This window comes from Bufo bufo, chromosome 11 (genome assembly GCF_905171765.1).
Source record: "Bufo bufo chromosome 11, aBufBuf1.1, whole genome shotgun sequence".
Classification (NCBI taxonomy): domain Eukaryota; kingdom Metazoa; phylum Chordata; class Amphibia; order Anura; family Bufonidae; genus Bufo; species Bufo bufo.
This window is the reverse complement of record NC_053399.1, coordinates 47,390,212-47,403,076: the sequence shown is the minus strand read 5'-3', so window position 1 is coordinate 47,403,076 and position 12,865 is coordinate 47,390,212. Positions and strand designations below refer to the sequence as shown.

General features: G+C 48.0%; 1 protein-coding gene across 2 annotated transcripts in view; it reads right to left on the bottom strand.

Annotated features, from left to right (window-relative positions):
- The window catches only part of BAZ1A (bromodomain adjacent to zinc finger domain 1A), a 120,932-nt gene that overhangs the window by 87,321 nt on the left and 20,746 nt on the right, over window positions 1–12,865 (bottom strand). For both annotated transcript variants that reach the window (XM_040412561.1, XM_040412560.1), the window contains exons 7-9: window positions 12,313–12,438; window positions 11,568–11,646; window positions 6,887–7,053 (exon numbers count right to left, since the gene is read on the bottom strand). In XM_040412561.1, the coding sequence (XP_040268495.1) occupies window positions 6,887–7,053; window positions 11,568–11,646; window positions 12,313–12,438 (372 nt within the window). The remainder of the gene's footprint in view (window positions 1–6,886; window positions 7,054–11,567; window positions 11,647–12,312; window positions 12,439–12,865) is intronic.

Sequence of the window (12,865 nt, the reverse complement as noted above, 5' to 3'; positions counted from 1 at the left end):
CCCTTGGGGCCTGAGATAGTCCAAAGGGAAGGGCCTGAAACGGAACATTATTGAACGAAATGAAACATTCATTATTATTTATTTATTTTTACAAGAAATGGGGTTGAGTTAAAAGCCTCTCGTCACCTCCTGTCTTGGAACTTCCACCAACACTTTCTCTTCTTACAGGGAAAAACCTCTGAAATAATGGCTGCCTGTTTTGGGGCGTCTGACAGATAGTCTGTTATCACAAATCTTTCTACTGGCAACTTTAGAAACTTTAATCTTAAGCCCTCTCTTATAACAGAATTATCCAGTGGCTGTTGAAGATTTTTTGCCACTGACCTGAAAAACGAGACAGACGACCCCCCCACTGGAGGCCTGGCGTCATTGGGGCCGTATCTTTGAGGCATCTGACCTGGAAAAAATAAACCCCTTAGACTTCTTAGCTGCTCCCGCAAACTGTCTAGTTCTATCCTTCCCCCCCGAAACCCTCTCTATTAAACCTGGGAGGAAAGGATCTCCTAAGCGGCTGCTGACTGGTGGAAGGAAAGCCCTTTTTTCTATCAGAGGCTTTTTCAAGTAAATCATCAAGGATCGGACCAAATAAGTATTCACCCTGACACGGAAAGGAGCAAAGCTTCGCTTTAGAGCAAACATATCAATTCCAGCTTTTTAACCAGATAGCTCTACGAGCAGAATTGGATAAGGCGGAAGCTCTGGTAGATAACCTTAATAAGTCTGCGGAAGCATCGGCCAGGAAATCCAGAGCATTATATACAGCCAGGTCCATAAATAAGGAGATTTTTTGTGAAACTCACCTGTAAAATCTTTTTCTCGTCTTTTCCATTGGGGGACACAGACCATGGGTATAGTTTAGGCCACCACTAGGAGGAGACACTATGCAAATAGGAAAAAGCCGGTCCTCCTCCACTGGCTATACCCCCATGCTCTAACAGGAGGACCTCAGTGCGTGCAAAAGCAGTAGGAGAAGGAGACCAAAAACAAAATATTAACAAGGAAAACAGAACCGAGGAATACCTCCATCGGGCCGTTAACCATAAGGTCCCAATAGAATTGAACCAACCCCTCCTGCAACAGACAAGAATGGGTGGGAGCTGTGTCCCCCAATGGAAAAGACGAGAAAAAGATTTTACAGGTGAGTTTCACAAAAAATCTCCTTTTCTCGCCCATTCCATTGGGGGACACAGACCATGGGATGTCCTAGAGCAGTCCATGGGGTGGGAAGACCAGCACCACCAGAGGGAAACGTCCAACGGTTAAACAGGAACCACAGCCTGCAATACCTTGCGCCCAAGGGCAGCATCAGCCAAAGCCGCAGAGTGCAGCTGGTAGAACTTTGTAAAAGGTATGTAAGGACAACCAGGTGGCCGCCTTACAAAGCTGAGATGTAAAGGCTCAATTGCGCCTAGCCCAGGAGGCCCCCACCGCCCTGGTGGAGTGCGCGGTAACCCCCGCTGGGGGAACCTTACCCCGGGAACCGATAGGCCATGGCAATAGCCGACCGAATCCACCGAGCCACAGTGACCTTGGAGGCCGCCAGAACCTTACGAGGCCCCTCGGGAACCACAAAAAGGGAGTCCGAGCGGCGAAATGGGGCAGTAACCGACAGGTACACCCGCAAAGCACGGACAACATCTAGAGAATGGAGAGCGCGCTCCTTGGGGTTCGCCGGGGTGGGACAAAAGGAGGGCAGGACTATGTCCTCATTAAGGTGGAAGGCGGAGACCACTTTGGGCAAAAAAGAAGGGACTGGGCGCAGTACCACCTTATCCTTGTGGAAGACCAAAAAGGGCTCCTTAGAGGAAAGGGCAGCCAGCTCCGATACCCTCCTAATAGAGGTGATGGCCACCAAAAAGACCACCTTCCAGGTGAGAAGACTCAGGGAAATTTCCCTCAGGGGCTCAAAAGGAGCCGTCTGGAGGGAAGACAGAACCAGGTTCAGATCCCAGGGGAAGCAGGGGAGGTACCGAATGCGCCACCCCCTGTAGGAAGGTCCTCACCGGACCGAGCAGAGCCAGAGACCGCTGAAAGAAAATGGCCAGAGCGGAGACCTGACCCTTCAGAGAGCTCAGGGACATGCCCATCTCAAGGTCCGACTGGAGAAAGGAGAGGACCACCGGAACGGAGAGGAATGTTGTCGCCTGAGACATCTGGAGGACGAAGTTCAAGGTGTCTGCAGAGGCATCCTGCTCCGCGAGATCCTGATGGTGGCGCTGCAACCACACCGAAAGCACCCTAGCTACCCAGGCCGAGGCGAACGCGGGCCGCAGGCCTGTGCCCGCCAGAGTGAAGATGGCTTTGGAAAGAGTCCAAACGCCTGTCCACAGAGTCCTGTAGGGAGGACCCGTCCAGGACCGGTATTGCCGTGTTCTTAGCCAATCTGGCCACCGGCGGGTCGACCTTAGGAGGAGAAGACCACTTCTGCACGTTATCTGCCGGGAAAGGATAAAGAGTATCCATACGCCTTGTGGCAGAAAAACTGTGATTAGGGCGCTCCCAGGCCTTAGAAAGGACTTTGGCGAACTCGCCATGAATGGGGAATGTGACTGCCTCTGGTTTCCTGGAATGGAAAAGGGGGAATTCCTGGCTACTAGTGGAAGGTGGTTCCCCCGGGATGTCAAAGGTGTCAAGGACCGCCGAGACCAAGTCTGCCACCATGGTGGAGAGCTTAGGAGAGGGTTCCAGCTCCGTGTCCTCGTCCGAGTCGATCCTTTCCCCTTCAGACCTGTAGTCCCTGCGAGGGGGAGAGCCTGAACACGCCTCCAGGCGAGGGGGAGAAGCAGAGTCATACGAGGAGGGATGCTGCTGCGTACGCTGCCTCTTAACGGTCGAGCGTCCTCTGTGGGGGGCACCGGGATGTTAAGAGGTGCTAACCACAGGATCCGTGGCCGCCATGCGTTCCATAAAGGCCATGGCGGCGCGCGAGACTTGGGCCAAGTCCGCTGCCGCCCTAGATATGGTAGAGGCCCAGGAAGACTCCGCGGGCTCCGAAGGGGCGGAAGAGGGACTGGGCTGGCTTGGGGGATGGGGAGGAGGGAGATCCTGTCCCGAAGCAAGGCAAGAGTCACAGGAGCCTGTGACCGATAGCGGCAAGCAGCAGACCTTACAGGATCCCAGTGGGGCCTGAGTTGCTGCCTTAGATTTTTGGGGGGCCCCAGGTCTTGGCATGATGGCGACAATCCCGGAGTCAGGGTCTCCTACCGTTTGCAGAACGCTAAACCTGTCCTACCGTGACCTGTGAGGAGCTGGAGGAGCAGCCAAGTGTGGAGAAGCGCTGAGGCAAAGCGGAAGCGCCGGAGCAGACGCGATAGGCTCCGCCCCGCAGTTGCGTCACAGATCGCGCAAAACCCATGCGCAGGAAATATGAGAAACGCAGACCCCGGCTCCAAAAATGGCGTCCACCGCCAGAGATGCAGGGGTTAACAAGCCCTCCGATAGAACAGGGGAATTGAAACGGCGCCTAGCATGGCGCTGCGAACAGCCACTGCCCCAAGAAGGAATCCCTCCTCCCTCTCAACCCAGCAGGCCCTGGACTACAGGTAAGCCATAAGAAAAACGTGTCACAGTGAGCACGGGGGGGGGGGGGGGGGGGGGGAGTTGCAGGAGAGCCGTAAGTACTTATCTGCGTCCTGCAGTCTTCACCCTCTGTTCCGGACCAGCGGGGTAAACCTCTTAAGTCATCTGGCACAAGGAGTGGCAGTGATCTGGATAGAGGGCAGGAGTAGGTGACCCTGGATCTGGTAGGCCACCGGCGCTGCAGGTCGAGCCCGGTTCCACTTATCTTCTGGGGGGAAAGGGAGGTAGCCGGGGACGTCCATTCTACTCCGGCGCTCGCTCCACTGAGAGACCAGGGACGCACCATGAGACCCTGCGTCCTCTGTTGAGAAAAAACAAACAGGAGAAGAACAAAACTACAGGGACAACCCTGCAAGAGCAGGAGTGTCACCTCCTTATCCGACACTAAGCTAAAACTGAGGTCCTCCTGTTGGAGCATAGGGGTATAGCCAGTGGAGGAGGAGCTGTTTTTTCTTATTTGCATAGTGTCTCCTACTAGTAGTGGCCTAAGCTATACCCATGGTCTGTGTCCCCCAATGGAATGGGCGAGAAATTGGGTATTTTTTTCCCTTCAGTTTTGTCTTCAGCAAGTGAAATGCATGCTCAATCGGATTCAGGTCAGGTGATGGACTTGGCCATCGCATAACATTCCACTTCTTTCCCTTAAACTCTGGTTGATTTTGCAGTATGCTTTGGGTCATTGTCCATCTGCAGTGTGAAGCGCCGTCCAATGAGTTCTGAAGCATTTGGCTGAATATGAGCAGATAATATTGCCCAAAACACTTCAGAATTCATCCTGCTACTTTTGTCAGCAGTCACATCATCAATAAATACAAGAGAACCAGTTCCATTGGCAGCCATACATGCCCACGCCATGACACTACCACCACCATGCTTCACTGATGACGTGGTATGCTTAGGATCATGAGCAGTTCCTTTCCTTCTCCATACTCTTCTCTTCCCATCACTCTGGTAGAAGTTGATCTTGGTCTCATCTGTCCATAGGATGTTGTTCCAGAACTGTGAAGGCTTTTTTAGATGTCGTTTGGCAAACTCTAATCCATCCTTCCTGTTTTTGAGGCTCACCAATGGTTTACATCTTGTGGTGAACCCTCTGTATTCACTCTGGTGAAGTCTTCTCTTGATTGTTGACTTTGACACACATATACCTACCTCCTGGAGAGTGTTCTTGATCTGGCCAACTGTTGTGAAGGGTGTTTTCTTCACCAGGGAAAGAATTCTTCGGTCATCCACCACAGTTGTTTTCCGTGGTCTTCCGGTGTTGCTGAGCTCACTGGTGCGTTCCTTCCTTTTAAGAAGGTTCCAAACAGTGGTTTTGGCCACGCCTAATGTTTTTGCCATCTCTCTGATGGGTTTCTTTTGTTTGTTTTGTTTTTTCAGCCTAATGATGGCTTGCTTCACTGATAGTGACAGCTCTTTGGATCTCATCTTGAGAGTTGACAGCAACAGATTCCAAATGCAAATAGCACACTTGAAATGAACTCTGGACCTTTTATCTGCTCATTGTAATTGGGATAATGAGGGAATAACACACACCTGGCCATGGAACAGCTGAGAAGCCAATTGTCCCATTACTTTTGGTTTCTTAACAAGTAGGAGGCACATATGCAAACTGTTGTAGTTCCTACACCGTTCACCTGATTTGGATGTAAATACTCTCAAATTAAAGCTGACAGTCTGCAGTTAAAGCACATCTTGTTCGTTTCATTTCAAATCCATTGTGGTGGTGTATAGAGCCAAAAATGTTAGAATTGCGCTGATGTCCCAATATTTATGGACCTGACTGTATAGTAGGGAAAGAGGATATCAACTGCTCCCTAGGTGTACCCCCTTTTATGTGAGCCTCCAGCTCTCCCATCCAACGCTTTTAGGGATCTCGCAAAAGAAGCGGCGGCGATTGCCGGCTGAAAGGCCCCCGCCGAGGGTCTCCAATCCTTCTGTAAATAAATTTCTGCCCTTCTGTCCATCGGATCTTTAAGAGAACCCATACCATCAAAGGGAAGTGCAGCTTTTTTAGACATCTTAGCTACTGGGACAAAGTTTTAAAGCCCTGTCCCAAGAGGCAGACAGTTTTTCATCAAAAGGATATTTACGTTTAACAGAGGAACAAACTGCGGTGGCTTCTGGTCCTCTAAGCCTATGGTAGCTCTTACTGCATTGAATATGAAGTTAATGTTCTCCGCATGAAAGAGCGGCTTCCTCATCAGAGGATTCATTAGATGAAAGCGATTCTCCCTCTTCCATCAATTCTGAAAGTACATCACCGTCACTGGAGGGGGAATTAGATGCAACTGCAGAGGGCGATTCCTGAGTAGACCGCTAACTTAACCTCCTCACGGATCATCTGCTTGATGCTGCCCATGAGGGACAGAGCTTTCTCCTCCATCAACTTGCTTACACACACTTGACAAAGGGGTTTGGCTCAAGCAGAGAGTAGCTTTCTTTTACATACAGCACAACCCTTGTCCATAGCTCTGGAGACTTTTCTAGAAGACTCCTTAGATACCTAAACATAGAAGATGACCCCCATGAGTAAACTGCATGAAAAATATTGGGGTACAACCCCTCTTACCCAAACATGGTACCCGCGTATCATTGGTGGTTTCAGAGCGCCAGGTCTGCTCCATCTTCCCACAGCAATATCATCCAGAATAGAGGAACTGCCAGCTTCTTCCACCCAGCATGGTTGTGAGCTGGCTGGGCTTTTCTCTTCTGACACGCGTACCGGCTCCCCCCACTTCTGGTCTTACAGTGCTGGCTTCCTCCTACTGCCGTAACCCGGAAGTACTTCTCCCATGTGTGCAGACAGCCGGACATGCGATCACGGCCGCAGAGGTCCTGGAAGGCCGAAACCCTCCCGGACCGAGAAGGAGACGGAGTGGGGTAGGAGAGAGAGAAAGAGGCCCAGTCTCTGCAGTGGCTCCTAAAGGAGGCTTATGCCGCTAGGAAATGCCTTCCTAATACTATAAACAGTCGGGGCGCCCGAAGCTCCTTTCAATTTTTCTTAACGGTTCTGAATCCCAGCTGTCCCTTAGCACAGGAAACAGAACTGAGGTAGAGGGGGTGGACCTTCTTAAAGCGGTTCTGGTTCCCGTTTTCTGTCCTGAGGAGGAGGAGGTCTCTCCAGGGGTGCTGTCATAGGCAAAGGGGGGAAATACAGTATATAATCTCCTTAAGCAAGCAGCAATCCAAAAGGCGAAATTCTTCTCTGGGCAAAGAGGCCCAAAGCACTCCTAGGCATGAAACTGTTAAGTGGATGATATATTTGCTTAACTGACCATGAAATACATAAAAAGAAATGCATTACCTTTTCCTTTTCAAGTTTTATCATCTGTTTTTCTTCCATTTTCTTCAGCCGTTGTACCTGAACAGTCTTTTTAAACTCTTCCTTCTGTAGATCTTTATCCACCTTTTCCATGCCCCGGTACTGCATACGTTCAGCGCGTTCCTTTCTCAATCTCTCTTTTTCCATTTCTAAATGGGAGATAATGGAATAAAAATAAGAGTTAAAAGTACTCCTGGTAAACCAAAAACGGCAAGGTTAGTGCATAGACCGACCCTGAGGATGCAAGAGCCCATTTCATGCTGAATGAAACTACTGGATAGGAAGGGCCTCCTCAGGACTTGCTAACTCAAAGGAAATGTGTCACCAAATTGTTTTTTCTGCCTGTTAAAACCAGATAGCGACACACATTTTTTCTGTAATCAGTTTTTATATTCTGAGTGCAGATTTTTTTTATTCTATTTCCTTAACAGGATTATGGGGGTTGCCATCTTGCCGGAGCTGTTCTTAACAGCCTTCAGAGAGCATTAACTTCAATGGGACGGCTCCCTCCTATTCACTTCAATAGGCTGTAGCTGTCCCATTGAAGTGAATGAGACAGTGGAGCTGTAATTACACTACTCGCTGCTACAGTGTTGATGGAGAGCAGGTAAATAACGAGGAGAACACAGCACTCATAAGAGCGCTGCATTGTCCGATCTGATATAAATGACCTATTCTAAAAATAGGTCATCAATGTAGGATTAGCAGAGAACCCCTTTAAATTACCATGATGCTCCTTTTTTTCTACAATTTGACCTAAAGAAGGAACCTTTTTGTTCTGGCTTAAAGGGGTTATCCGAGTTATGGGAAAAAAAATTAAAACCTCATAAAATTCATCAGGACATACATATACATTGGTTAAGCTTGATTTCTTAAGAGAGAAACCCATATGTCCACCTTCTCATGATTCTGTTATTGCTCTGTTTACATGCTGAGGAGGCGAATAACAACAATGCCTGAGCTCCCCCTCTTGAATATTTGTGGGCGTGAACAACCTGACCTTCCCCTCACCCTGCTCTGCACAACCTAAGTTTGCATTTTAAAAAACAGTCACATGATCATCTCCTAGCTCACACAGGCAGATCTTCCTGTCACATTGCAGATGCAGCTGCGGCTCGGATGCAGCTACGGCTCGGATGCAGCTACGGCTCGGATGCAGCTACGGCTCGGATGCAGCTACGGCTCGGATGCAGCTACGGCTCGGATGCAGCTACGGCTAGGATGCAGCTACGGCTAGGATGCAGCTACGGCTAGGATGCAGCTACGGCTAGGATGCAGCTACGGCTAGGATGCAGCTACGGCTAGGATGCAGCTACGGCTAGGATGCAGCTACGGCTAGGATGCAGCTACGGCTCGGATGCAGCTACGGCTCGGATGCAGCTACGGCTCGGATGCAGCTACGGCTCGGATGCAGCTACGGCTCGGATGCAGCTACGGCTCGGATGCAGCTACGGCTCGGATGCAGCTACGGCTCGGATGCAGCTACAGCTAGGATGCAGCTACGGCTCTATCTATAAGATGGACATATAGCTGTATCTAAGCTATTGCTGTATCTAAGCCAGTGTTTTTCAACCACTGTGCCGCGGCACACTAGTGTGCCGTGAGATATTGTCTGGTGTGCCGTGGGGAAAAATTCCAATTTGGTCTATTTGTGAGCTGAAGCCGCATGTTACGGACTATATAGCTCCGGTGTCACTGTCCTGTTACAGTCTGACAGCAGGAGACATCGCAGTAGATCACCGATGCGCAGAAGAGCGCCGATGGATCTGATTATCGCGTCGCAGCGCAGAGGAGTGCTGAGTGATGGATCTGGAGGAGACATGAGCAGAAGAGCGCTGATTGATGGATCTGATGCGCAGAAGAGCGCCGATGGATCTGATTATCGCATCGCAGCGCAGAGGAGCGCTGAGTGATGGATCTGGAGGAGACATGAGCAGAAGAGCGCTGATTGATGGATCTGGATGGAGAAGAGCGCCTTAGGTGTGACGGACAGCGGCTATCTGGAGGAGACAAGCACAGTAAGTACTGAGTGACAGTGAGACAGGAGCAGATACAGTGATGGACAAGTTTTTGAAAAGGAAAGAACTGGACCCTGAACAAAATTCGGAGCCAGATGAGAGCCCAAGTATGAGTGGGGATCAAAAGAAAGCAAAGATGGTTAGCTCAAGCAAATTCTCTGGCACAAGGCAATATAGCGAAAGCTATATTTCATTTGGATTTACTTTCACCGGAGATGCAAAGAAACCAACTCCACTGTGCTTGGTGTGTGGTGAAAAGCTATCTAACAGTGCTATGGTCCCAAGTAAACTTAAACGCCATCTCCAAACGAAACACCCTTCGCTTCAAAACAAGAATGCGGACTATTTTGTTCGCCTGCGTGAAAACACGGAGAAACAGGCAACTTTCATGAGAAAAACCACAAAGGTAAATGAAAGAGCTCTTAAAGCTAGCTATCACGTTGCTGAACTTATAGCTAAGTCAAAAAAGTGGTGGTGTGCCTCGTGATTTTTTTCATGAAAAAAGTGTGCCTTTGCACAAAAAAGGATGGAAAACACTGATCTAAGCTATCACTGATTCTAAGCTACAGCTGTATCTAAGCTACCGCTGTATCTAAGCTACCGCTGATTCTAAGCTACCGCTGATTCTAAGCTATCGCTGATTCTCAGCTACCTCTGTATCTAAGCTATCGCCGTATCTAAGCTACCGCCGATTCTAAGCTACCACTGATTCTAAGCTACCACTGATTCTAAGCTATCGCTGTATCTAAGCTACAGCTGATTCTAAGCTATTACTGTATCTAAACTATAGATTAGATAAAGATATATCTTGGATGCAGATATAGATATAGCTATATCTAAGCTATATTATGGACAATTATTTCCTTTTTTTCCCCAGGGGGGGTATTAACATTATAATGGGGACTTGTTGAGGGGGCCAGGGCTGTAATAACAATCCCCAGAAGCGGGAGGGGAACGTGTAAACTGGCCCAAGTGAGGGAAGGAGCCAGACACATACCCTGCTGCTGGTGAAAATCGATCACCTCGGCTCTGGTAAGTATCGCACATGAGCGATCGCTTACCATCACCGAGGCTGTGTGAGGAGAGGGAGAGAGGGGCGGGCACCAAAGGCTCTGACGTCTCGTTTACAGAGCCGGGCCACTCCCTCAAGCAGGGAGACGGCTGTAAACGAAACGTCATCAGCAGAGCAGAGCAGAGGCGGTGTGAGGAGAGCTGGAGGGGGGAGGGCACCAGAGGCTCTGACGTTTCGTTTACAGAGCCTGGACACTCCCTCAAGCAGGGAGAAGCTTGTAAACGAGACGTCAGTGCCTGAGCAGGGTTGATGACGTCGGGGGTCACATGACCCAAATGTGAACTGGCTAAACAGAGCAAAATAGCTAATGTAAGTGATTTACAAAATAGTTTCATATAATACTATAAGAGTTATTAGCATAAATGTATTTAACTCGGATAACCCCTTTAAGGGCGAACTAGTAAAAAATCTGCTTACGGTAATTTTCCAGCTTAAATATTAAATACAAAAGTATTACACACCTTTCAGGCTGAAGTGGATCAGGACCTTTACCTTAGATCTATGCTTAAAATGTATAGCGCCTGATCACTTGCATCCTGCTCAAAATCATTCCCCTTGACCAAGGGAGCTAGTGGGCCCAGGATTGTATGCTGAGGAAGTGCTCTATACACATTAATTGCAACATGTAGCAAGACTGAAACTTGAAATGGAGAGGGGTGACATGTTTTCACTATAAAATGTAATGTACAGAACTATCAACAGCAATGCAATTAAAGGGGTGCTCCAGTGGGAGAAGGAGCAGGAGAGTGATTGCACTGGGCAAATCACTAGTCGCAGTGGTAAGACTCCCCTCAGCCAGTGACAGGAGATGTCTACTCGGGCCAGAATGTTGAGCTGAGGCTTCGAGTACTTTCACACTAGTGTAATTCTTTTCCAGTATTGAAATCAGGTAAAGGGTCTCAATACCGGAAAAACACACATCAGTTTTCTCTTAATGCATTCTGAATGGAAAGCAATCCGTTCAGTATGCATCAGGATGTCTTCCGTTCTGTCCCTTGTACGGTATTTGACCGGACAAAATACCGCAGCATGCTGTTTTATTTTTTTCTGGCCAAAATCCCAGAACAATACCGCATTTGCCGGATCCAGCATTAATCTCTAGAGATGTATTAATGCCGGATCCAGTACCAAGTGCTCCGGAAATTGCTGCATCGCCGGATTCGGTTTTCCGATCTGCGCATGCGCCAGGAGGAGCGGGTTTCTCTTTTGATCTTTGAAAAAAAAAAATTAAATACCACTTCAGTTATTCCGAATGAGACAGATCTGGTATTTCACCGGATCAGTCTAACGGATTCAGAAAAATAAGCTTTCCATTTGTATACGGCATGGCAAAACTGCCTGCCGGATTCTAACAACGCTAGTGTGAAAGTACCCTAAAAAGGGGGGACAGTGAACATCAATGGATTAGTGAGGGCGGGTGTTGTTCCAATTATTTGTTAACCCATTTTGCATCACTTAAAAAAATGGATTCCACTGGAAAACCCATTTAATCAGCATATAAGAAACATTTAAAAGATTGACAGTAACGTTGAATCTGATGAATGATATAAGAATTTCTGATCAGAACTCTTACCCATAGCTTTCAGTTCTTTCTTGTGCTGCCGGATTCTCTCTCGTTCCCTTGCAGCTGCTGCCTCCCTGCTTGCATGTTCCTAAAGCCACAAGATTTCTTTATTCACTTTTTTTGACAGATGACACATTAAAATATACAGACGCCTGATCATTCCCTGCCCTTCAGGTCTAAAACCCAACTCCTACAATTAAAAGCATTCTGTACAAATACTAAGTCATCACTGTGTGATTGTTGCAGGTCTTATGGCAGAGATCATTTAAAGGGGTTATCCCACATGTGTAGGACCCCTCACAGGTAATATACTCCCCGCTGCTGCTTCCCCCTGTACACGGATGAAAACATTTGGTGTCTAGGAGGAGCAGCCAATGGCAGGCGGGTGATGTTAGGGAGGCTCGCCCCTGCCTGCCATTTACTGCCATTTTTGAGAAATTGGATAACCCCTTTAACTCTTGGTGGATCAGACACCGAGATACTGTTTTACACTAGCTACACAGCTATAACCGTCTTTCAAGGAACCCGGCTGGTAAGATCAGCGATCAACTAATCTGTGTTTAATTCAACTGCATTGCCAATAGGAAAATGAAGCACTAAATGGTGCCCACTGAAATCAAATGGAAAGTACCAAGAGCCTCCACTTACAGACTCATTTTTTCGCCACTCTCCAAATTTACTAATGTGAATAAGCCCTAAAATGAAGGGCCTGGAAAATTGGTTACCTAAACCAGACAACTTATTTACAACTTACCCTTCTCAAGTGCTTTCTGGCAGCTGCAGCTTTTTTTTCTGCTGACAAGACGAACCTTGGAGGCTCATCAGGAAAATAATGGAAGAAATTTTTTGCTAAGATTTGGTATTTTGCAATACTATTTGCCTACAAAATAGAAAGAGTTAAATGTAACACACTGCAGAATTAAATCTGGAAACGTGCCTCTAATATCAAGTACAGTCATTGCTTATTTGTAGATTTCAGAAAATGTAGAAAAAAAAAAAAAAAACTTTATTCCTGTTATAAAAAGAAACCCGGACATAAAAGAGGTTGGCCTGAGCCCCACAGTGATCCCTCAGTTCTAATCACCCAGGACAGGGTCTCCAAATAAAGCCAGTAGGTCAAGGACTGATCAGGAAGCAGATTCTTTACCCACAAGACCTTATCCCATGCTGCATAAATGAAAGGACACCTGTCACCATCAAAATGCAGTGCAGCCTGCAGGCAGCAAGTTATGGAGAAGGAGGAGCTGAGCAGACCGTCTCATTCTGAGCTAAGGAGTCATGCGAGGAGACTAACATGCGATTGTTAG